Source organism: Gopherus flavomarginatus, chromosome 11 (assembly GCF_025201925.1).
Source record: "Gopherus flavomarginatus isolate rGopFla2 chromosome 11, rGopFla2.mat.asm, whole genome shotgun sequence".
Taxonomy (NCBI): Eukaryota; Metazoa; Chordata; order Testudines; family Testudinidae; genus Gopherus; species Gopherus flavomarginatus.
In genome coordinates, this window is record NC_066627.1 from 51,001,197 (window position 1) to 51,026,103 (window position 24,907).

General features: G+C 45.9%; 1 protein-coding gene across 1 annotated transcript; it reads left to right on the top strand.

The window, feature by feature from the left end:
- KIF3B (kinesin family member 3B) lies at positions 1-16,683 on the top strand. The gene is made up of 9 exons (XM_050918275.1): positions 1-67; positions 7,144-8,594; positions 9,241-9,342; positions 10,146-10,268; positions 10,380-10,498; positions 10,720-10,833; positions 11,727-11,832; positions 12,303-12,481; positions 12,753-16,683. The coding sequence occupies exons 2-9, from the start codon at positions 7,212-7,214 to the stop codon at positions 12,844-12,846; spliced, it is 2,220 nt and encodes a 739-aa protein (XP_050774232.1). The 5' UTR covers positions 1-67; positions 7,144-7,211; the 3' UTR covers positions 12,847-16,683.
- Positions 16,684-24,907: the final 8,224 nt, after the last annotated feature.

Sequence of the window (24,907 nt, forward strand, 5' to 3'; positions counted from 1 at the left end):
TCCCCGCCGTATCCGGTGCAGCAGGAGTGGCGGCGGCGGGGGAGGAGGCTCCATGGTGACAGCGCAGGTGAGTCCCGCAGTGACCCCGCCACCCATTGACAGGGTCCGAACCGGGCCTTAAAGGGCCCCAGCGGGGGGAGGCGCTGGGGGGTGGGGGGCTTCGTAGCTACCTGCAGGGAGCCCCCTCCCCATCATAGGGGCGAGCAGAGGAGGCCGGGCAGCTCTGTTGCACACTCATATGCGCGTCTGGGCGTGAAAAAGAGAGATGGCAGCCCCGTCGCGCACGTGTGTGTGCAAAGGAGGACCGGCAGCCCCGGTTGCACACGCGTGTGTGGAGCTGGGTGTGCAGACGAGGTCCGACAGCCCCTATTACGCACGTGTGCACACCTGAGTGTGAAGAGGGTCGGCAGCCCCTGTTGCACGCGTGTGTGCCCCCGTCGATTTGCAAAGGAGGGTCAGCAGACCCTGTCGCGCGCACGTGCACCTGGGCATGCAAAGGTGTGGGGTGGTAGCCCCTGTTGCACATGCGTGTGTGCACCTACACATACAAACGTGGGATGGCAGTCCCTGTCATATATGCGTGTGCATATCTGGACATGCTAAGCAGTGACGTTTGTGCATTTGCATGCAAAGGGGGCATGGCAGCCCCTGTTGTCTATAATGTGTGCATCTATATGCAAAGGAGGGATGGCAGCCTCTGTCATGCATGTATGTATACACCTGGGCATGCAGAGAGGGAGAGTTTCCACCCAGATGAGCAGGTGAAGGAGGAACCAACCCCACGAGTATAGAAAAGAAGAAATCTCTCATGTGGGCATGTAAATGGCCACTCTTCCTTCCCCCACACCTTTCCTATGCCTGTGTCAGCCTCCTCATAGGCCTGCTGTGTATTTCCAGAATGATTTCTGTGGCATTACACGCTGTTGCATGATCTTATAACCCACTGCAATAGCTTTGAGTTCTCTCTACCACAAAGTTCACTATTGCTCAGCTGCCTTTATTGTGTGTTATCATGACACCTAATGTCGTATCAGAGATCTAATGTGTCACAGTAACTACAGTGTAGGACTGTTAGTCTACAGAGAGTGGTTCTTATGTTGGTTTGAAGATGAAGGCTGACACTCAGAAACTTTGTGCTCTCATAATCAGAGATAAAGTTATAGCCTCAAATGTTTACATGTAGCTTGGGGTTTACATAGCTCTCTGTAAGCTCTGGTTTCTCTGTCAGTGGGAGGGAGGTATCTGGGAAGTAATAATGCCCAAACAGGCTTGGGATGGTAGTGGGCAACAAATTAAACATGGGTTTGCACTGTCATATGGCAGCAAAAAAGGAGCAGAGGGGTGATGGTCCTTTTCTGTGGTGTGTTCACACCTGGGATAATCTGTTCAGTTCTGGTCACTTCTTTAGCAGGGAGTGAGAGAGAAAAATTAGAGGGAAAGCGCAACAGAGAGGGGTTTGGAGGTATTGGGTTCTGAGAAAAGATTAAAAGAACTAAATGCAGTTAAGTGAGGACATAAGTCTACAAATATCTGAAGACCGTACACCGCAAGAGGGGAATGCGGTTATTTAGGGTGCTACCTGGCAGTATAACCTAAGTAATGAGATGAGATTATGAAAAGTAAGAATTTGGCTGCATATTAAGAAAGTCTTCCTGACAGGAAGACCTGTTAAATTTTGCAGGGAAGTATAGCTGCTCCTTTGCTTGGGAGTGTTAAAAGTAGAGAGGTTAAAGCACACTAGCACAGGTCCAGTATGGTACCAGTCCTGCATTGGCCCCAGGGACATGGACTGGTTGGTCCAACTGTTCACTGCTATCTTTAATTTATAAAATTTTCTGATGATTAAATGTGACAATCTGTGACATCACTTATTTTTTCAGGCATGACTTCACAGTGTATTAAAAGAGAATAGGGCTTAAAATTCTTCCTGCGGTCATTCAAGGCAAAATTTAAAATACACTAATCTCAGTCTTGAAGTCTAACGGATTAGAGGCAATCTGGGATTTTATCCAGATCTCTTTGGATTTACTGGTTTCATGAAGAACAACTGTTAATCATAGCATACAAATAAATGATGCTGTGATGTAAAGCAAGTGATAGTTTACAAGCTATTCTATCCCATCTACAAGAAACAGCTGGAGCTGGTGCAAATTTTGCAATATAATTTTTGGTGACTATAAAAAATAGTTTAAATTGCCCTTTAATTTTTAGGTGAGACAAATTTCTGTTCAGATTCCCCAGAATAACATGTAATGCTTTCACCTGGAAGAAGAGTTCAACTAATTAATTGATATACTAGTAACTGTTAACAACAGCAGCCAGCAGCGATGGAAATGGATCGTGATGTGTTAGCATGACAATAGTGCAAATCAGGGGTGAGATAAAATGAAGGGACTGACTGGTTTTTGGCAAAAGTAGATCTGAGGTGTGCATTTGAGCAAGGCAGTCCTAGGTGACTGACAAATAGACAACATAATTCTCACTAAATATATACAGGATACCAAACAGTGAGGGTTGAGTCCTCTACTGTTATGTATGTTTTCTTTTACATTCAAGATGGCCACATGTAAATACCAATATGCTCTTGTACTGAAAAAAAAAAAATCTACCAGTAGATTAAATGAACCTAGGATCACATAATCCTAGTCAATATCTCTTGCAGAAGATATCAGAGATAAAGGCAAGAGGATAACATTCAAGATAAAACACACCTCTGGTTCTGGCTGCTGAATGAATTTCATTTGTGAATAAAAAATTAGTCTGTTGTTGATAAGGTACATCCCCAGCAATGTTAATTATTGTATCGTTTTTGTTTTATTTTTCATAAACTTTTTGGCCCAAGAAGAATCTGGAGAATATATCCTATATATAGTTTTGATTAACAGAGTCTGCTTCAAAGAATCCGGTAGAACAGTTTGGCTGCTACAAATGTTAGTTTAATTTGTTTGACAGAAGAGTGCTACCGAAGCAGTCGGAGATAGTCCTATTCAGAGATTAACCACATTGATTAGAGGTGGCATTTCCGTAACAGATCATAGCCCATATAGAATCTCATGAGCATTTCCATGCCTAATTTGAACGTACGTGTGATGGTAAAGGTGCATACAATGCACATTCATTTTTGTCCATGCAGTTCTGAGATATTTTCAGTTGCAGGAGCATTGAATGCCAGGGCAGAAGTGGAGGGAGCAGCGTATATTTGGGTGGCATTCACGAGTTTATCAGCAAAGAAGGAGAGTATGCTTTGTGTGCTTTTACAAGTCTTGAATCTGACTTTCATATTTTCTCTAGACTGACATTTTAAATATATATTAGTGAGCCTATCCTTATTGGAGTTGTAACTCAGGAGAGAAAAGATCACTGTATTTTAGTCAGTAGCATCTGGAGACTCATTGGCTATGCACTGTATTGAATCCTTTATGCAAGTTTATAAAGCACTGCAGATGCTCAGCCACTTTGGTCAACTTGATGCACATTCCGGATCATCTACTTTGAGTTCCAAGTGTCTTCACATGGCATACCTTCTCCACTCAGGGAGGCAAGCAGTTTCCATTAAGACACTGAGATAATTTTAAAGGTCTTACTGAAATTTCAGTAAATATTATTACATGTGTTTCTTCGGTGCTCTAAGATTACCTCCTGTTCTTATAAATGCCTTGTTCACAGCACGGGCATTGAGATAGAAAATGTTTTTGGTCCTCTAGCTCTACATCTGAACTTCTCAGGAGGTCCCCTCAAGTAAAGAGACAGAGGCAAGATGCAATTATAGAATCAAAAATTTAGTCCTCAAATGTGGTATTTTTGCTACAGATCCAGCTAGCGTTAGAATAGAGGGAAAGCCCTGAGGGAACCAAACAAATTGATTTTAAATCCTAGATGGGCTTTTCTGAACTTGCTTTATACTTAGGTCCAGCTGTTGGAAAGATTTCAAACAGGCATTCTTCTTTGAGGGTTCATTTTTTAAAAATTGGTTTGTCTGAAAACTCAGTTGCATTTCATGAGCTATGCAGTCACATGCCTTTAGTGGCAGCCCATCAATGAATGGCTACATATTTTCTTTTAAAGGGAAGCTAAGCATGCTAATGATTGAGGATGGATCAACATGTTTCACCATCTCCAGGTGTCTCCTCATTACACAATCCATAAGCTGCAGGGCTTTGTGAATCAAATTGTTATGTAGCATGAGTTTTGTGTAATGTAGAACCTTGTAAAACCAGATGGCATTCGATCACTTAGTACTTTAGAACTTGGATGTGGAATATATTTAATCATTTTCTGGGTACTGGAGCAGAGCTGGCCTATACAAAGAATCCAAATAAAAGTATATTGAGATGGGAATACTTATGGCATAGATCTGTTGAAAACTGTTGACCCCATGACATCTAGAGTACACATGGCTATCTTCAGCTTAAGATGTACGGGATGAAGCTGGGGGAAACTGGTATTACTTTGCAAGCCCCAACCCTGAAGTAGCAGGTACACTAGAAGAAGGTGGAGTATGATCAAAGACCCATTTACTTTTTGCTCATGTTATTTATTTTGATATTAAGTTAAATTTATTTTATTCTTTCCTCTAATTTTTAAGGACAGGGTCCTCAGCCTCTCATACGAAGTGATGCAAATGGGCCTTAAACCAGCCTTAGAAGGGAGGAATGTTGGGCTGATGTAAATTTGGCATCCCGAATCTCCCATTCTCCATCTCTCAGCTCCATGCAGAATATGTATTGGGGCAGGATGTGAGGGGATAGGGGCATGATGGGAGTTGGAGGATGAAGATCCAGGACCAGACTGCAGTGCACTTTGCTGATCCCTTGCTAGCTTAGTTGTCCTAGGTTGTATAAGTTGTAATAGCCTATGGCTGATCTAAGTTGCACTAGGGGCTGGTTCAAGACCAGAGAGGCATAAACATAACCTAGAGCCATCTTCATGGCTTCTTCCTACCCGCTCCACTATGCTAACTGTGAATTGGAACTGCATCCTCTATTTTTAACATGCTACAGATGTTTCTATTGCAAATGCGTAACTGCACCATAGATGTTGGTAAGGAGGAACCTGAAGGTTTTGGCAACAATGGGGGAGGGAAGCAGAATTTTACAGCTTTTAACACTGGATGGGAATATTCCTTCCTTCCACCTTGTGAGCATAGTTGGTGGTGACTTGAAATTTTGTCATAACCAGCAGTGCAGTCCTTAACAGCAAAAAGCTGTCTGACTGCGCCTGCCCCAGCATCATCCACTATCTCTAACATCTGCAACAAGCACAGTAGTTAAATTAAGAGTTGATTATATAATTGCCAGTTGGTTTCAGAGTTAACACACCATTAAGATGAATGGGGATGGTTTACTCTACTTTCCCAAGTGTGCAAACAACTCTGCCTTAGTTCATGCATGCCAGTTCACACTGAAGTTTTCTTTGCAATTATAAGGACTAGAAATGCATTTGTGTGTGTGTGCGCATGCATGTGAGAGAGAGAGAGACTGTTTAGCCCTGATACACGCTACAAATGTATGTCAGTATAACTACATCTCTCGGGGAGTGGAAAAACCACACCCCTGAGTGAAGTAGTTATATAAACCTAACTCCTGGTGTAGACCGTGTTATGTCAACGAGAGGGCTTCTCTTGTCGGCATAGCTACAGCCTCTCGGGGAGGTGGAGTTACCTGTGCCTATGGGAGAAGATCTCCTGTTGGTGAAGGTAGCATCTTCACTAAGCGCTACAATGGCACAGCTGCACCAGTGCAACTGCAGTGCTGTAAGTGTAGACAAGCCCTTAGATTCTGCCACATGTTTCTATCATGGATAGTAGACTCTCTGCATTAAATTCTCTGGAAACACAGACTACACACAGCACTAGCTATAATAGCTGAAAGGTGAAAAGAAGCTTTATGGGTTTCTCTTGAATCCTGGGAGCAATGGCAAGTCCATTAAAGATTTATTGTACTGTAATTAGATCTACAAAAGGTGACTTAAAATGTAACAAAGAAAAGGAAAAAGCATCCGTGGTACTATTCCAGGCAATATCTTTCCTTTAAGAGATTCTATAGATGAGTTTTAAACCTATGGCAGGAAACTGAAGCACTGCATTTTTCTGATGACATAACATGTAAATAACATAGAACTAATTAAATCTGAATCCTGACCCTGAAGTGCCAAAACCCAAATGTGACTCCCTCCAGAATCCAGTGTATTTATATTTGTTTTCCAAAGAATCTCACAATCTAGTCAAGGACAATTTTTAAGCAACTAAAAATGCAGGCAGTTAAAGCTGGTAGTGCATAAGAGGGTTCACAAAGGCTGCTGTTCACCGGTTCCTTTTTGTCCTGCAGTGGTGCTCTGTGACCTTCCATTTCTCTGCAGAATAAGGGCAGCTGAAGAGGGGGAGGCAGCAACATTAGGTTAATGTAACTGTTTTATGCCTCTTCCCTGAAATTAAATGTGATCTGCCAGGAAGGGTATTGGCAAGGGAGTGGCTACTGTAAACTCTTCATTATGAAATGAAAATGGTTAGTAACAGAAGGTAGTTTTTCATCAGAGGCAACTTTAAATATATGTATAATTTCTTCAGTTCTGTCCTGAATTTATAATTTTGCTGGATGTGTTGTAGCACTTGATCTAAACACTGGTTGGGTTCCTCACAAGAACCTCTAAACAGCATCTTTAATGGAGTAGGCAGCAGCATAAGCACCAGATAAAGTGGCTCAAAAGTGCACGTGTATGTTAGATTTATAAGCGCTGTGATTAGAACCTGAAACTAATACTTTTAATTGACTATTACAAACCAGAATGTAGAAGAAGTTTAATACTTTTTTAATTAGATAAACCCATTGCAATAAACAGCATTTCTAATTATTTTTAAAGGAAGGGAAAGGGGTAAATTTATCAACTATAGTGATTTTATTTCATGGGGATTCTTTGCAACATTTCTTTATGTAACTAAATATTAATCGATATGTAAGATTCTGAGAGTTCGTTTCAAATAATTAAGACTTTTAAAATGTTTATCGTAACCATTATTTTTGTGCTTTAGAATCCTTCACAGTTCAGTTGACCCAAAGCCTTCGGAATTAAATGAGTTGAATCTGTGCCTTTGCACAAAAATTTACTAAAAACTAGTCAGGTGCCCTTTCTTTGTTTATTTTTTAGGTTTTCAGCTCTCCTGGCCTTCCTGGATCACCCGCCTGTCAAATCTCCCCACCCACCGTCCTGTCGTCATGTCTAAGTTAAAGAGTTCTGAATCTGTCAGGGTGGTGGTGCGGTGCCGGCCAATGAATGGGAAAGAGAAGGCAGCTTCATATGATAAAGTTGTTGATGTGGATGTCAAGTTAGGGCAGGTATCAGTGAAGAATCCCAGGGGAACATCTAATGAGCTGCCTAAAACCTTCACCTTTGATGCTGTCTATGACTGGAATTCCAAGCAGTTTGAACTTTATGATGAGACCTTTAGACCTCTGGTGGATTCTGTCCTGCAAGGGTTCAATGGGACTATCTTTGCCTATGGACAGACTGGGACAGGGAAAACATATACAATGGAAGGAGTGCGTGGTGATCCTGAAAAAAGAGGGGTCATCCCCAATTCATTTGACCACATCTTCACCCACATCTCTCGATCTCAAAACCAGCAGTATTTGGTTAGAGCATCTTATCTGGAAATATACCAAGAAGAAATCAGAGATTTGCTATCAAAAGATCAGTCCAAGAGGCTGGAGCTGAAAGAGAGACCAGACACTGGGGTGTATGTGAAGGACTTGTCATCTTTTGTCACAAAGAGTGTCAAGGAGATCGAGCACGTCATGAATGTGGGGAACCAAAACCGCTCCGTTGGTGCTACCAACATGAATGAGCATAGCTCCCGTTCCCATGCCATTTTTGTGATCACTATTGAGTGCAGTGAGGTGGGACTTGATGGGGAGAATCACATCCGTGTAGGAAAACTCAACCTAGTGGACCTTGCAGGCAGTGAACGCCAGGCCAAAACTGGAGCGCAGGGGGAAAGGTTGAAGGAAGCTACCAAGATTAACCTCTCTCTTTCAGCTTTGGGCAATGTTATATCTGCCCTAGTAGATGGTAAAAGCACTCACATTCCATACCGGGACTCAAAACTAACTAGGCTACTTCAGGACTCACTAGGTGGCAATGCTAAGACTGTGATGGTGGCCAATATAGGCCCTGCCTCTTACAATGTAGAAGAAACTCTTACTACCCTGCGATATGCCAACCGTGCCAAAAACATCAAGAACAAACCAAGAGTTAATGAGGATCCTAAGGATGCACTGCTACGAGAATTCCAGGAAGAAATCGCTCGGCTCAAGGCACAATTGGAAAAAAGGTCTGTTGGCAAAAGAAAGAGGAGAGAAAGGAGAAGAGATGGTGGGGAAGAGGAAGAGGAGGATGGAGAAGAGGGTGATGAAGGGGATGACAAAGATGACTACTGGAGAGAGCAGCAGGAAAAGCTGGAAATTGAGAAGAAAGCTATTGTAGAGGATCACAGCTTGGTGGCAGAAGAAAAGATGAGGCTGCTAAAGGAGAAGGAGAAGAAGATGGAGGATCTGAAGCGAGAGAAGGAAGCAGCAGAAATGCTGGGTGCCAAAATCAAGGTAGAGTGCTTGTTGGATTCCTTGAAGGGAATGTTCTCTGGGTTTAGGGAAGGATGGCAGTTCATCAAAGTGGGACGATAACCACCATGTAGAGAAAGTTTCAGAGTAATAGTGAGAGGGTGTGCCTGAGTCAGAAGTTTTAAAAATCAACTTTATGTAAACAGAGGTGGGAATTCCGTTAAAAATTGAATTTACAATTAGTGGTTCACATTTGTAATATGTTTTATAATTTAAACTGTGGTTGTAGAACCTACTTGTAGGTCCCTGGGAAGTCAGTACAAGAGATTAAATGTGATATACACACTTATTATGCTGTAACTTATTAACAAGCTTCCTTCTGTTACTGATTGTTAGAAATTTATATATATGAAAGCCTCCATGTCAACCTCTCAGACAAAATGTGGGACAGATTGGCACAATGCAGAACACAAGACAAGTTACTAGTGCATTAACCTTACAATTATGTAGGATTTCACAGAGAGAACAATTTCCATAACAGGTTTAAATTTGGATGTTGAGTGAGTGACACCCCTTATAAAGGAGAGTTCAGTGGTAACTATCTAAGGAGTTGTTAGAGTTTTTTAAAAAGGATGAGTTACATGGCTGCCTGAGAGGTTAACCTCTCAGTATGTTTTTTTTTTTTCAGGCAATGGAAAGCAAGCTCCTTGTTGGAGGGAAAAACATTGTGGATCACACAAATGAACAGCAGAAAATCTTGGAGCAGAAACGTCAGGAAATTGCAGAACAGGTAAGAGAGGGGGAAACAATTTCTTATTTTGTAGCAAAGAGCTGCTATTCTAGACCATTCAGAAAACATGAAGGTAAGAGAAACTATAAACTAGTGTTCCTGAGATTAATGATTGATCCCTAGCCCTAGTTTAGTGATTACTGGCAAAAGAGAGAGAAAAGGGCTTTATGATGTATAAAGAAGGCCTGTAAACTTTTTTCCTCATTGCTTTTTACATTAGAGACTCTGGTCCTGTCTTGGTTAGAAATTTCTGTGGTGGAGAACTGATGAAATGATGATATCTTAAGGCCCTAGAGAGTGAAAGCTGCAGCAATTAAATGAGGGGAGGGATATTTAGTCAGACTATTTACAACTTTTGGTATTTCGTGTTTTTGTTGGTGCATATTTAACTGCAATGACTAATTAAGATTTTGGAGAAGGAAGGTCCTTGCTACGGTTTCAACACTCCCACTTCTTTAACTGAGCTTATTCACAATAAATGTCCTATGAGGCACCCAACAAACTCTTCAAAGTCAAATAAACACAGGGTTGATGTTCTTGTTTTTTCTAAGGTAAAAAACAACTTGAAATTGGAATCTCACGAAGCTCATGCTCCAATACGTCTGTTAGTCTAAGGTGCCACAGGACTCTTTGCTGCTTTTACAGAGCCAGACTAACACAGCTATTCCTCTGATACTTGAATCTAAATCAGGAGTCCTGGATCCCAGGCTAAAGGGATGCCTTGGATGTGGTTTTCATGTGTGCAGGCACCGAAGGCAACAATATGACAGTGTTGATCTAGTCTTGTTTGTGGTATTCCTTAGAAACGTCGGGAGCGAGAAATCCAGCAACAGATGGAAAGTCGGGATGAGGAAACATTGGAGCTGAAAGAAACCTATAGTTCCCTACAGCAAGAGGTGGACATCAAAACCAAAAAACTCAAAAAGGTAAAAAGTAAATAATGCTAGGTCAGATGAATTAGAAACTGAATGGCACTGCATGTGAAGGTGATAGCAACATTGAATAGTCATTGCTCTGGTTCTTCTCACCTGTTCCAGCTATTTTCCAAGCTGCAAGCTGTGAAGGCAGAGATCCATGACCTCCAGGAGGAGCACATCAAGGAGCGGCAAGAACTAGAACAGACCCAGAATGAGCTTACCAGGGAGTTAAAACTAAAGTAGGTCCCATTGCTCCATATGCTGCCCTTAACTCTTACTAAAGGAATTTTATTCTTGGATGTGGATTGCAAGCCAATTGCTTACAGAACAAGAGAGAGAACTAGAAATTCCTTCTCTTTGTCTAGGGCTGTGTTGGAGAGGTGGTGGGGAGATTCAAAATAGAGATGTTAATTCTCCTGTCTGCATACGTCCTATCTTTGTTCTTGTCTGTTATCTACAGGCACCTGATTATTGAGAACTTTATTCCCCTGGAGGAAAAGAACAAAATCATGAACAGATCTTTCTTTGATGAAGAGGAAGACCAGTGGAAACTGTATCCCATAACCCGGCTGGAGTGAGTTTACCCCCTAACCTTACTTTAAGACTGGATCCCATGAAGACTTTAAGCTGGCCAGAGCAAGATTCTCCACACAGTTTTAGCCTCATCCAGCAAGAGTGCTTAAAGTCAGAATAAAGTTTTAGCCAAACTGTAACCTGAGTACAGTAAAGGTGAAGGCAGAGTTAGGAAAATTCTAACCTGTGAGGAGAGGAAGGAATTTCTACTGATAATGTCTCACTCACACTCGCACACACACACACCGTTTTTCTTCCAAAGGATTGCAAATTGCTTTGCAAACTGCATATAGCATTGTGTTCACCATTTAAAAAGTCAGCAGATTCAACATATCTACTACCATAGGTATTTCCTATTTTAAAGATAAGATATCTCAGAGGCCAGTGTATAGAAACTGTTGGCAAATTCTGACTATATATAAGAGGTTCCAAAGAGCAAATGTACATTCCTCTGTCCCTTTCACTCTACATCATCCTATGGTTTGTACTATAGGAATCCCACAGTAAGCAGAAAACAAGAAATTGGAGAGGCCAACTTGTGAAGGACTGTATCTAATACCGCTTGCTGGGTTTTTACTGTCCAGTTGGAGCACATTCCTAGGTGCCTGTAGCAATCTTCTTTTTCCAAATAGATACACTGGATTGCCTCAGTGCATTGCAGATCATAGAATATCAGGGTTGGAAGGGACCTCAGGAGATCATCTAGTCCAACCCCCTGCTCAAAGCAGGACCAATCTCCAACCAAATCATCCCAGCCAGGGCTTTGTCAAGCCTGACCTTAAAAACCTCTAAGGAAGGAGATTCTAAGGAAGGAGATATTTTGATTTATTTAAACAATGAAAAATCTTGTCAGTTTTTGACATGTGATAGATTCAGTAATCATCTCCTTTTCAGTAACCAGCAGATGATGAAAAGGCCAGTGTCAGCAGTGGGATACAAGAGGCCTTTGAGTCAGCATGCCAGGATGTCCATGATGATTCGTCCAGAGGCCCGCTATAGGGTAAGCCCAAACATGGATGCAGCCTGCATCTGTTTTCCTCTTGTTTTCAGAGAAGTATGAATTTCTGAGGATATATACATAAACTGTGTGACAGATGCAGAAGACTGTGGAGAGGAAGCCTCCCTCTTGACATACTAAAAATGTGTCTTAAACCCAGCAGTCTGGTGTTGTTCAAGAAGAGTTTATCACCTTCATGCTGCTACTAAGTTACCTTCACCTGGTGTAGATCGAAAGTGGCAAAGTAAAAGCTTATGCAGGATGATAGGAAAGTCACAAGCCAGAGAGAATGAAGTGGCCCGAGAGTGTGAGAGGGTAATGTGACCATGAGCACATAGGATATCTAAATTTCCAGTAAATCTAGGAGTTCTCGTAACAATCCTTATCAAAGCGTGGAATACGTCAGTATAGTTTGTGGAAAGTATGAGTATGTGTGGACATTGATGGTTCCGGTTCTGCTTCCACTTTCTTAGGCAGAAAACATTGTGTTACTGGAGCTAGATATGCCTAGCCGAACAACCAGAGACTACGAGGGCCCAGCCATTGCTCCTAAAGTGCAGGCTGCTCTAGAAGCAGCTCTGCAGGATGAAGATGAGATACAGGTGGATGCCTCCACTTTTGAGAGCATGTCAAATAAAAAATCAAAATCCAGGTGAGTCAAGTTGTAGAAAGTAGGTTATGTCCACCTCTGTCCATTGGACCCCAGTCAGCAATGTATGCATGCATAGGTCACTATCTGTCTGCAGGACTGGTCAGTGGGATGAAAACTAAATGAGCTCTGAGGTCGGTGGAGAGAGATGGATAAATAAGGCACAGGAGCAAGCTGAGATTGATAGAGAATTATATCCAGTCAAACTCATTCAGCTTTTGGGAGATTCGTTTTGATGTGTGACAGGCAGCTTTCTTTGTTTTTACTTCTTCAGGCCTAAAACTGGAAGGAAATCAGGGGGATCCTCTTCCTCAGGCACCTCTGGGTCTCAGCTCTATCCACAGTCCCGGGGGCTGGTTCCTAAGTGAAAACAGCAATTCCTCTCCAGGGCGTGAACAGCATTTGCCTTCTGAGAGCAAAGACAAGTGAAAACCTGCAGAGAGGACTCTCAGCCAGACTCCAAGCCCTTTCCTTTGAGGAATAGCAATGGCCTCTTTGCAGTTTAACTGACTTGTGTCAAAATGTGCCAGAGCCAGGTGTGCTGAACCTTGCAGGAAAAGATTTGCTCGCAATCTAGCAATCAGCCCCTATTGGGAACAGATTTTAGTTAGGAAATCAGAAATGCATGAGGTACGTTAAAGTGTTTTAGAAGCAATGGGAAGCATGAGGATCACCTCACAGCATCACCCTCTCTCCTTCAGTTCCAGCCTCCTTGGTGTACTGGGCTCTCTTGCTCTTGGGCAACAGGAAAGAGTTGAAAGTCATCTCAACAGAATCAATTCTCCAGAACCTCAGGATGAAAACTTAGTGAGGTTAAAAAGTGGAGGGCGTATCCAAACTTGACTAGGTGCATTTTTTTTCCTCTTTCTATTGAAAGAATGGCATCTTCATCTGGGGTTAGAGTTGGCTTGAACAACCCTGAGATGGGTAGGATTGGAGAGCTGTTTCCATGCACTTCAAGCTAGACCTCTCTGCTTTCCTTTAGAAATGTAGAACAAGAGAGGATCTTGGAAGTATATGTTGCTCCTGTAGAATGGAAGCAATAGAAACTGAAGTTCTCTGTCTGTTTACAGACATCAGTAAGAGCTCTTCTAAACTGCCCTGCTAAAGACTCAACCCCTATTGACAGGGGCCACCTTGTCAAAGAATAAATCTGCATACCAGTGCCAGCTCCATACTAGCTCTCTTCCTCTCTCTCTCCATCCCACACCTGGCATTTTAGACCAGCGTCCATACTGAATATCTAAACCCTACACCGTGTATGGCCATTTCTCAGATCTTCCACCATTTGTAGGAAATGTAGATCTAGCTTGGTGCTAGGTCTCTGCCAAGAGGCACACATGGCCAGTTCTGCCATTCCCTATGACATGGATGGAATCTGGAGCACTATGAGGCAAAGCCATATTAGACGGCACTTTTCTGATAAGTGTGCAATCTTTCCCTTGATGTTATGAGGCGCTTCAGTGCAGGAGCTGCCTTTTGTGTCTCATCGTACTCCAAGTTAAGAACATTCCCTTTTCAGTCTTAAGCTTTCCTGAATACAGTGAGGCTAGATGGGAATGAGGGCAATGTGTCATCACCAGTTTGGGGTTGCAAGGAAATCTGATATAAATCCCAGGGGTGGTACACTGAAATTGAAAGGGGAAGAACTCCTACTTTAGGTGGTGTCTTTTCAAAGTTTGCCCTATGACTAACATCACAGGCCTGCATGGTCCAGTGAGGAGAGAGGAGTTGCTGTATTGGATGGGCTGAGAAGACAGAGTAAGGTGTTCCTGTCTTGCATCTCACTGTTCAGCTTCTAAGTTTTAGTTCCCTGTATTTTGAGAGTCAGGCTATTTTTTTTTTCTTGATTGTTGTCAACTGTTGTCCTGTGATTGTTTGTTTTTACCTATTACCTCTCCCTTGCAGATGACCTCTCCCTAAACTGACCAGTGTATGAGAACTTGCCTGTTTTTAGAAATACTCTAATGTAAGGACTCTACTTTGTGTTCTTGTTAAGTATCCACTGACTGACTCTGTCCAGTCTGGAAAAACTCCATTGTATCTGACCGCCATGAGCAGAAGGAACACAACACTTCTAGCTTAAAGCTCTCCTCTGCATCTTGCTGGCATGGTGCCTTGGTGAGTCAGCTGCTTGGGTGGACTTGGATTAAGTTCTAAATCAGCTGCTTTGATTCAAGGAGTATATTTCTGGATGAGGACCAGATGAATATTTTTTAAAATTTTGATGCGGGGAGGAGAGTTTTGCCTATGGGTGAGGGAGGAGCCATCTGCTCATTTTCTGCTGTTCTAATGATGGAAGCCTGGCATAACCTTCCTTTTTGTAAACCACTGTTTCTGTACAAAAAGCCTTTTAATTCTCTCTTGTGGTATAAAACAGAGTGTCAACGGTTGTCCACCCTCCTGGTATATAATCTTGTTTACTTCATAATTGAAAAGGAGGATTGTATAGTTTTAAGTATTCAGAGAATTGAAATGAGATGAAGTGACTGTATAGCCTGAGATGGTAATATATACATGATATAGCTGTGCTTCTTCACTCACTACTATACCACCGGGTTTCTGTATGAAATTTGTAAGATTTCCCATGGGGCAGGAATCAGTACATTGGAAATCACAGCCCAAACCCAGACTGTTCTGCTTTTACTGTTAATGTGCTGGAATGGCTACGCCTCAGAAAGCCCTGTTTATAAATGTGTATACGTTAAGGTGAGAGAAAGGGAATGGGGTAGGCAAAGTATAAAATTGACTTTTAGTTACCTTTACCCACAGCTCTATTTTAAACAGTATGTCCAGTGAATAAGAGAGAATAAGCAAATCCATAGGGTATGTCTACACTGCAATTAAAAACTTGTGGCTGGCCTGGGGCAACCAACCTGGGCTTGTGGGGCTCAGGCTAAGGAGCTATTTAATTGTGGGGTAGACTTTTGGGCTCAGGCTGGAGCCTGAGCTCCAGGATCCTGCAAGGTCTCTGAGCTCAAGCTGGAGTCCAAGCCCGCACATCTCTGCCACAATTAAACAGCCTCTGAGCCTGACCCTGTGAGCCCAAGTCAGCTTTCATAGGCCAGCCACGGGTATCTAATTGCAGTGCAGACATTTTGTGGCAGTGACATTGGGGTGAAATGAATACATTTGTGTTAAATTATACAATGTTAGTGAAGTTCAGGATCGACATGTCTAACAAGTGATCCTGCCAGGCTTGTGCCTCTCTGCTGCATGTGGGTATGATCTGAACCATCTGGACTTCCTGCAAGCTAACAGCCAAAGAAGACAGGAAATCCACCAAGTTCCTGGAAGAGGCCCTGGGAGAGTGTGCACAATCAGTCTCTTCAGAGGAATGTTTAAAATCCTCCTGCTCTTCACTCTGCTCTGTATAATTGGATACGATTTTATTTTTCAAGTTACATGCAGTAAGGGTAGCTTTTCTGTTCCAGAGTCAAATCCCACATGAAACCGAACACAAAGAAATTACAGCACTTCCAATTCTTAATATAGGTCTGATCATCCTTTGTTGAAAGGTTTGCATGCTGCTTGAATCTTATAGAACATATACCTCTGTGATGACCTTTTGAACTGTAATGATGCATTATACAGACGTTTGGTTTTAATACAGAACTCTCTAGTTGCAGTCCTTCCTCACTGTGTCTAGATTCATTGCCAAGTTTCAGAGAAGCATTGATTCCTGTGAATCTGGATATTTTATCTGTCCTGTCTTTTAATTTCTGATATCTGATCATACAACCAGGCCTTAAAAGGGAAAGAAGTGATTCTTGTGGCTTGCTTTCTACAGTGTTAAACACATAGACAAATGAGAAAAACATATGTGCACAATGCAAAAACCATAATCAGATGCTCAGTTGGAACTGAACGAGAACAGTGGTGCCTGGCTGCTCTGCACCGTGCAGTGGTCATTTAGCTCCCTATGATTTAGGCACTTACTACCTTACCCCCCTCAGCCCGATTTCTCTTGTTTCTGGAATGAAGTGCCCAAGGGTACTTGTGGGCATAACTGTCTGTGAGATTTCACTCCTTGGTCTTACACTGATCTTGACCTTTTCTTTGGTGACCTGTAGACAAAGAACATCTCTAGTTCTGTCAATAGGTTTTACAACTTATATTTATTTGTATCATCTCTTTTGGCTAGGAATGTAAAAGTAATCCTAAAATAAGATGTGTAATAAAATCAATCTGATTTATTGTATCTACCAAAACTTGTCCGTTTTTCATTCTTAAATGAATTTATAAATCATTGCAATATTCACAGATCTTTAGGTGGCTGTAAAACACCAGGCCCTCGTTTTATTAGAAAGTGTCTGCAGAAGCTAGCCTTATTATAACTAAACAGTGGAATGTAAATGTCATTGTGACAGGTGACAGACAGAAGCCCCAGAGAATAACGTACTCTTGTTATTAACAGAATATGTATAGTTCAAGCCATAGCAGCACAAACATCCTCGTTCCCCTCCCCGCAAATGTGGTTCACCTCTACCTTGGAGAGACCACTTGTGGGGCTGGAAGGGTAGGTTAGTCCTTTTGTCCTTTCTGCTGAGCGACAAAAAGGGATCCAGTTAGTGGTAATTATGGTGGAGGTTTTTGTGATGTAAACATCTGGAAAATCGAGTGAGACCACTAAGCTCATTTCATATAAGTCACTGTATGGTCTCTAATGAGGTCTCTAATGAAAGTTTAGTATTTTGGTTGAGGGAAAAAAAAACACTGTCTTTCTGTTTAATGTATTAAGTTTTATAAGCTGTAATGCTACCTCATCTTTCAATGAAAGCTGGTGTTCTGTTCCTCAGATATTTTGTGACATGACATGATGAGGGACCTGTGTCCAAAATAAAAAAAAGCTCCAATGGAAAAACCCTAAGCATTCATTCTCTTCAAGCCTTTCTCACTACACACACTCAGCAGTAAGACCCAGCTCTACAAAGGTATTTAGGATCCTAATTTATATTGATATAAATAGAAGTTAGAAGTCTAAATACTTTGAGGAACTGGGCCTAAATTCTTTGGTCAAGGAAAGTAAGATTGGAAGTGCACGCAGTCTCTAATTTTTCTCATGAGAGAGAGGTAAAGAGAACCACTGTGGTCAAGGTTATAAAGTAAGATAGTTGCAAACCAGCACTTGTGTTATTTACATTGCTTGAGAGCCTTGACATCTACAGGACAGCAATTCAGCTGATTGTAGAAGATAAACAAGTGTGATCAGGAAAAGCTGTATTGGAAGCACTGATACAACCCATCACTAAAAGCAACTTAAAGCTGGCCTTGAGAGTTTGTTATAGCAGGAAGACTTTGTGGTACCAACCACTTAGTTAGAGGGCCATGTTTTTACAATTTGTAATACTTATTTTACCTTTTGAGTTTTGTTTTAATTGCAAAAATTTGAGTTTTGATTATGTATTTATAGCAACCTCCTGGATCACAGAATATAATTAGCACCCAAATAACTATATGATGTTAATCTGTTGTATTCTAGTTTTATTTTTTTTTAAATACTGTGGTATCAGTCAAATACTCAAACCGTTTCTCTTCCCTCCTGCCTCACCACTCCTGCTTCTCAAATGGCATGAGATAGAGAGAGGCTTTTTGTTATAAGATTACAGGGTACTGAATATATGACTAAATCAGTTCTTTAAAACAAAATGGTTTGCTTTCAAATTGTTCTTCTGGTACTTTTTTTTCTATTACTTTAGCTGTTGACTTTTGGCATTGGAAGTTGTGATTTTCACCACTTAGGGGGAAAAAGTCTCACTTTTTAAATGAGAATAGGAAAAACATTTTTTTTTGTTAAATGAAACAAATTTAATATACTTTGTAAGCATATTTATTCCTCAAACATAAAAAGACATACAAAATTAAAAGCTCCAGTTGTATAAGTAAACCACAGCGGCATATTTGTAGTCTGCAGTCTACTGTTAATGTCTGTCATTTTTTTTGTATCTAAGATTAGATATCAAACATACATTTCCCAACTTATTTGCTATTTTAGGGCCTAGCTTATTATGAGGTTTTGATCAAACCTATGTGAATGAAGCTCTTACTGACACTGAATTGGCTGACCAGGAGTGAGGAGCCTCAAAAAAAGGGTTGTCAAAACACTGATTTCAACTGTCCTGTCTCCAATGATTTTATCTCCACAAATTTCCAACATTTTGATGCAAAAATCTATGACCCAAACTTCTTCACAAACAGAGTAGAGATAGAAATCTGGACCTAAACTTTTATATACTAAAAGAAAGGAACTGAGGATTACATACTCAGTCACATTTCAGCCTTTTCTTCTAGTTCTGGGATAAAGGTACAACCTATTATGTTTGATAAAGGAAAGGGTTCAATAGCATCTCGGGGGTGAGGGGGTGGTTATGTTTATTTTATCTGTGCAATTCCAGTTCTTTGTTAATTAGATCAAACCAGATTCCACCGAGACTGCAACAGTGTCATTTGCCTGTACTTTGTGACGTCCCTATGAAACTACCTTCCTTTGGCTTGGTAAATATAGTGCCTCTCAGTTGAGTGTCTCATTCTGCAAAGCACTTGCTCTGTAAAGTCCTCCTCATATTCATCTTAAGATACTTGGACACAATATTCTATTATTTTCTCTTATAAGGGGGATTATTCTTTGTCACTAATGTAAGAAAACGTTATTCCTAGAATGTCTTTTTTAAACTTTGAGTGCCAAAGTCTTTCACTGTTACTCTTCACTTGCCTTGGACCAGAGTTGGAACACAAGCCTTTACTGCAGACATGCTCTGTCTTTTAAAATGCTAAGGCAACACAGGTGTAGTTATGCCACTGTAGTGCCATAGACACTTCCTACGTTGATGGAAGGGGTTTTTCTGTTGATGCAGGTAATCCACTTCCCTGATCAACAGTAGCTAGGTCAACGGAAGAATTTTTTGACTGACCTAGCCATATCTACACCAGGGGCTATGTTGTCATAGTTATGGCACTTATGGCTGTGAATTCTTCACAAGCAAGGTAGTTAGGCTTATCTGAAAATAGATCAAGGCTCAGTAACCATTCTGATAGAACAAAAAGGGTAATATTAGGATGGACTGTGCCCATTCTATTCAGGATGGAGCTGGGCTTAAAGGCCTGCAGCCTAAAGGCCTACTCTAGATTACTTCTGGCTGTGCCACTGATTAGGTGTATGGCTTCAGGCAAATCCCTTAACCCTTGTGCATGCCTCTCTCAGTCTGCTACACAGGGTTGCAAGAGGTGAGTGTGCAAGCATAGGCAAAGTGTTTGTGTGTGTGTTCGTCCATATGAGTGAATGGCTGTGTGTGGGAAGGTGTTCACGTGAGCACAAACAACCCTATATGGTGGTGGTTTAAAAACTGTGTCCCGCCTTATAAGTATAAATGGCCCTGTAGGGGGGTGTGGTTCATACAAGCATAAATGGGCCTATGTGTGTTCACATGAGCATGAACAACCTTCTCTGTGTGTGGGAGGTGTTCAGATGTGAATTACTCTGCGTGTGTTCACAGGAGCGTAAATGGCCCTGTGTGTTGGTGGTGGGGAAGGTGTACATATGAGAGTGAATGGCCCTGAGTGGGGGTGTTCACACGAGGGTGAACGGCCCTGTGTGTCCGTGGCGGGGAGGGTGTTCACATGAGCGAGAACAGCCCTGTGTGTCTGTGGTGGGGGGGTGTTCACACGAGGGAGAACAGCCGTATGTCCCTGTGTTGGAGAGGGTGTTCACATGAGGGAGAACGGCCCTCTGTGTCTGTGCTGGGGAGGGTGTTCACACGAGGGAGAACGGCCCTGTGTGTCTGTGGTGGGGAGGGTGTTCACAGGAGGGTGAACGGCCCTGTGTGTCTGTGGTGGGGAGGGTGTTCACACGAGGGAGAACGGCCCTGTGTGTCTGTGGTGGGGAGGGTGTTCACACGAGGGTGAACGGCCGTGTGTCTGCGGTGAGGAGGGTGTTCACACGAGGGAGAACGGCCCTGTGTGTCTGTGGTGGGGAGGGTGTTCACACGAGGGAGAACGGCCCTGTGTGTCTGTGGTGGGGAGGGTGTTCACACGAGGGTGAATGGCCGTGTGTGTCTGTGGTGGGGAGGGTGTTCACACGAGGGTGAATGGCCGTGTGTCTGCGGTGGGGAGGGTGTTCACACGAGGGTGAACGGCTGTGTGTGTCTGCGGTGGGGAGGGTGTTCACACGAGGGAGAACGGCCCTGTGTGTCCACGGTGGGGAGGGTGTTCACACGAGGGAGAACGGCCCTGTGTCCCTGCGGTGGGGAGGGTGTTCACACCTGGGAGAACGGCCCTCTGTGTCTGTGCTGGGGAGGGTGTTCACACGAGGGAGAACGGCCCTGTGTGTCCGCGGTGGGGAGGGTGTTCACACGAGGGAGAACAGCCCTGTGTGTCTGCGGTGGGGGGGATGTTCACACGAGGGTGAACGGCCCTGTGTGTCTGTGGTGGGGAGGGTGTTCACACGAGGGAGAACGGCCCTGTGTGTCTGTGGTGGGGAGGGTGTTCACACGAGGGTGAACGGCCGTGTGTCTGCGGTGAGGAGGGTGTTCACACGAGGGAGAACGGCCCTGTGTGTCTGTGGTGGGGAGGGTGTTCACACGAGGGAGAACGGCCCTGTGTGTCTGCGGTGGGGAGGGTGTTTGCACGAGGGTGCACGGCCGTGTGTCTGTGGTGGGGAGGGTGTTCACACGAGGGTGAACGGTCCTGTGTCTGTGGTGGGGAGGGTGTTCACACGAGGGAGAACGGCCCTGTGTGTCTGCGGTGGGGAGGGTGTTCACACGAGGGAGAATGGCCCTGTCTCTCTGTGGTGGGGAGGGTGTTCACACGAGGGTGAACGGCGTGTGTCTGTGGTGGGGAGGGTGTTCACACGAGGGTGAACGGCGTGTGTCTGTGGTGGGGAGGGTGTTCACACGAGGGTGAACGGCGTGTGTCTGTGGTGGGGAGGGTGTTCACACGAGGGTGAACGGCCGTGTGTCTGTGGTGGGGAGGGTGTTCACACGAGGGTGAACATCCGTGTGTCTGCGGTAGGGAGGGTGTTCACACGAGGGAGAACGGCCCTGTCTCTCTGTGGTGGGGAGGGTGTTCACACGAGGGTGAACGGCCCTGTCTTTCTGTGGTGGGGAGGGTGTTCACAGGAGGGTGAACGGCCATGTGTCTGTGGTGGGGAGGGTATTCACACGAGGGTGAACGGCCCTGTCTCTCTGTGTTGGGGAGGGTGTTCACACGAGGGTGAACGGCCGTGAGTCTGTGGTGGGGAGGGTGTTCACACGAGGGTGAACGGCTGTGTGTCTGCGGTGAGGAGGGAGTTCACACGAGGGAGAACGGCCCTGTCTCTCTGTGGTGGGGAGGGTGTTCACACGAGGATGAACGGCCGTGTGTCTGTGGTGGGGAGGGTGTTCACACGAGGATGAACGGCCGTGTGTCTGTGGTGGGGAGGGTGTTCACACGAGGGAGAACGGCCCTGTGTGTCTGCGGTGGGGAGGGTGTTCTCACGAGGGAGAATGGCCCTGTGTCTGTGGTGAGGAGGGTGTTCACATGAGGGTGAACGGCCCTGTCTCTCTGTGGTGGGGAGGGTGTTCACAGGAGGGTGAACGGCCGTGTGTCTGTGGTGAGGAGGGTGTTCACACGAGGGTGAACGGCCCTGTCTCTCTGTGGTGAGGAGGGTGTTCACACGAGGGTGAATGGCCGTGTGTGGTGAGGAGGGTGTTCACACGAGGGTGAACGGCCCTGTCTCTCTGTGGTGGGGAGGGTGTTCACAGGAGGGTGAACGGCCGTGTGTCTGTGGTGAGGAGGGTGTTCACACGAGGGAGAACGGCCCTGTCTCTCTGTGGTGGGGAGGGAGTTCACACGAGGGAGAACGGCCCTGTCTCTCTGTGGTGGGGAGGGTGTTCACACGAGGGTGAACGGCGTGTGTCTGTGGTGGGGAGGGTGTTCACACGAGGGTGAACATCCGTGTGTCTGCGGTAGGGAGGGTGTTCACACGAGGGAGAACGGCCCTGTCTCTCTGTGGTGGGGAGGGAGTTCACACGAGGATGAACGGCCGTGTGTCTGTGGTGGGGAGGGTGTTCACACGAGGATGAACGGCCGTGTGTCTGTGGTGGGGAGGGTGTTCACACGAGGGAGAACGGCCCTGTGTGTCTGTGGTGTGGAGGGTGTTCACACGAGGGAGAACGGCCCTGTGTCTGTGGTGAGGAGGGTGTTCACACGAGGGTGAACGGCCGTGTGTCTGTGGTGAGGAGGGTGTTCACACGAGGGTGAACGGCCGTGTGTCTGCGGTGAGGAGGGTGTTCACACGAGGGTGAACGGCCGTGTGTCTGCGGTGAGGAGGGTGTTCACACGAGGGTGAACGGCCGTGTGTCTGTGGTGAGGAGGGTGTTCACACGAGGGTGAATGGCCGTGTGTCTGTGGTGAGGAGGGTGTTCACACGAGGGTGAATGGCCGTGTCTGTGGTGAGGAGGGTGTTCACACGAGGGTGAACGGCCGTGTGTCTGCGGTGAGGAGGGTGTTCATACGAGGGTGAACGGCCGTGTGTCTGCGGTGAGGAGGGTGTTCATACGAGGGTGAACGGCCGTGTGTCTGCGGTGAGGAGGGTGTTCACACGAGGGTGAATGGCCCTGTCTCTCTGTGGTGAGGAGGGTGTTCACACGAGGGTGAACGGCCGTGTGTCTGTGGTGAGGAGGGTGTTCACACGAGGGTGAACGGCCGTGTGTCTGTGGGGAGGAGGGTGTTCACACGAGGGTGAACGGCCGTGTGTCTGTGGGGAGGAGGGTGTTCACACGAGGGTGAACGGCCGTGTGTCTGTGGGGAGGAGGGTGTTCACACGAGGGTGAACGGCCGTGTGTCTGTGGGGAGGAGGGTGTTCACACGAGGGTGAACGGCCGTGTGTCTGTGGGGAGGAGGGTGTTCACACGAGGGTGAACGGCCGTGTGTCTGTGGGGAGGAGGGTGTTCACACGAGGGTGAACGGCCGTGTGTCTGTGGGGAGGAGGGTGTTCACACGAGGGTGAACGGCCGTGTGTCTGTGGGGAGGAGGGTGTTCACACGAGGGTGAACGGCCGTGTGTCTGTGGGGAGGAGGGTGTTCACACGAGGGTGAACGGCTGTGTCTGTGGTGAGGAGGGTGTTCACACGAGGGTGAACGGCCGTGTGTCTGTGGTGAGGAGGGTGTTCACACGAGGGTGAATGGCCGTGTGTCTGTGGTGAGGAGGGTGTTCACACGAGGGTGAACGGCCGTGTCTGTGGTGAGGAGGGTGTTCACACGAGGGTGAACGGCGTGTGTCTGCGGTGAGGAGGGTGTTCACACGAGGGTGAACGGCCGTGTGTCTGTGGGGAGGAGGGTGTTCACACGAGGGTGAACGGCCGTGTGTCTGTGGTGAGGAGGGTGTTCACACGAGGGTGAACGGCCGTGTGTCTGTGGTGAGGAGGGTGTTCACACGAGGGTGAACGGCTGTGTCTGTGGTGAGGAGGGTGTTCACACGAGGGTGAATGGCCGTGTGTCTGTGGTGAGGAGGGTGTTCACACGAGGGTGAATGGCCGTGTGTCTGTGGTGAGGAGGGTGTTCACACGAGGGTGAACGGCCGTGTCTGTGGTGAGGAGTGTGTTCACACGAGGGTGAACGGCCGTGTGTCTGTGGTGAGGAGGGTGTTCACACGAGGGTTAACGGCCGTGTGTCTGTGGTGAGGAGGGTGTTCACACGAGGGTGAATGGCCATGTCTGTGGTGAGGAGTGTGTTCACACGAGGGTGAATGGCCGTGTCTGTGGTGAGGAGTGTGTTCACACGAGGGTGAACGGCCTGGCCTTTGGTACTGAGGCCTGAGCTGGCTCCGAGGAGCTGCTGGGGTCGGGGGAGGGAGCGGCTGGAGAAGGGGCCTGCGGGGCTGCCGCAGCCTCCCAGCGGCGTAGGGGACAATGGCCGCCCCAGGGCACGGAAGCCAGGCACAGCGGGGCCCTGTGAGCTAACGTGGGCAGGGCACCGCGGCTCCCGCCCAGCATGCCTCACGGCACCGGCGCCCTGCCCTTGGCGCACTGCTGCGGGAGAGCCTGCTGGGAGGTGTAGTCTCGGGGCTCGAGCGGCCCGTTCGCTTTTCGCGCCGGGCCGCGGTGGGACTACAATTCCCATCACACCCTGCGGTTTGTTTTCCTTTAAACGGAAAAGGTGCCCTCCCCGTCAGAGCCGAGCGCGGGGGTTGGATTGTCCTGCCGAGGCCACCGTTGAGGAGGTCCCTCCCCCCCACCTCGGAGCCCTTTGACCCCGTTGTTATGTCGGGCTTGAGCCGCCGCCGCCGCTGCTGCTGCTGCATTCCATAGCGCCCGGGAGCTGCCCCACCCCCCCTCGCCTCGCGCCCTCCCTGCCCGCCGGCCGCGCACCAGCCCCGCCCCCCGGCTAACGGTCCGCAGCCGCGCCGCGCGCTCCCGCCTCCGAACCCCTGCCCCGGCCCCCAACACCTCTCCCC

Excerpts from the sequence above, each read along its gene's own strand:
- KIF3B (XM_050918275.1), top strand. The coding sequence starts at position 7,212 with ATGTCTAAGTTAAAGAGTTCTGAATCTGTCAGGGTGGTGGTGCGGTGC. Across the intron at positions 8,595-9,240 it reads TGCTGGGTGCCAAAATCAAG|GCAATGGAAAGCAAGCTCCT; the intron begins GTAGAGTGCTTG and ends TTTTTTTTTCAG. Across the intron at positions 9,343-10,145 it reads GTCAGGAAATTGCAGAACAG|AAACGTCGGGAGCGAGAAAT; the intron begins GTAAGAGAGGGG and ends GGTATTCCTTAG.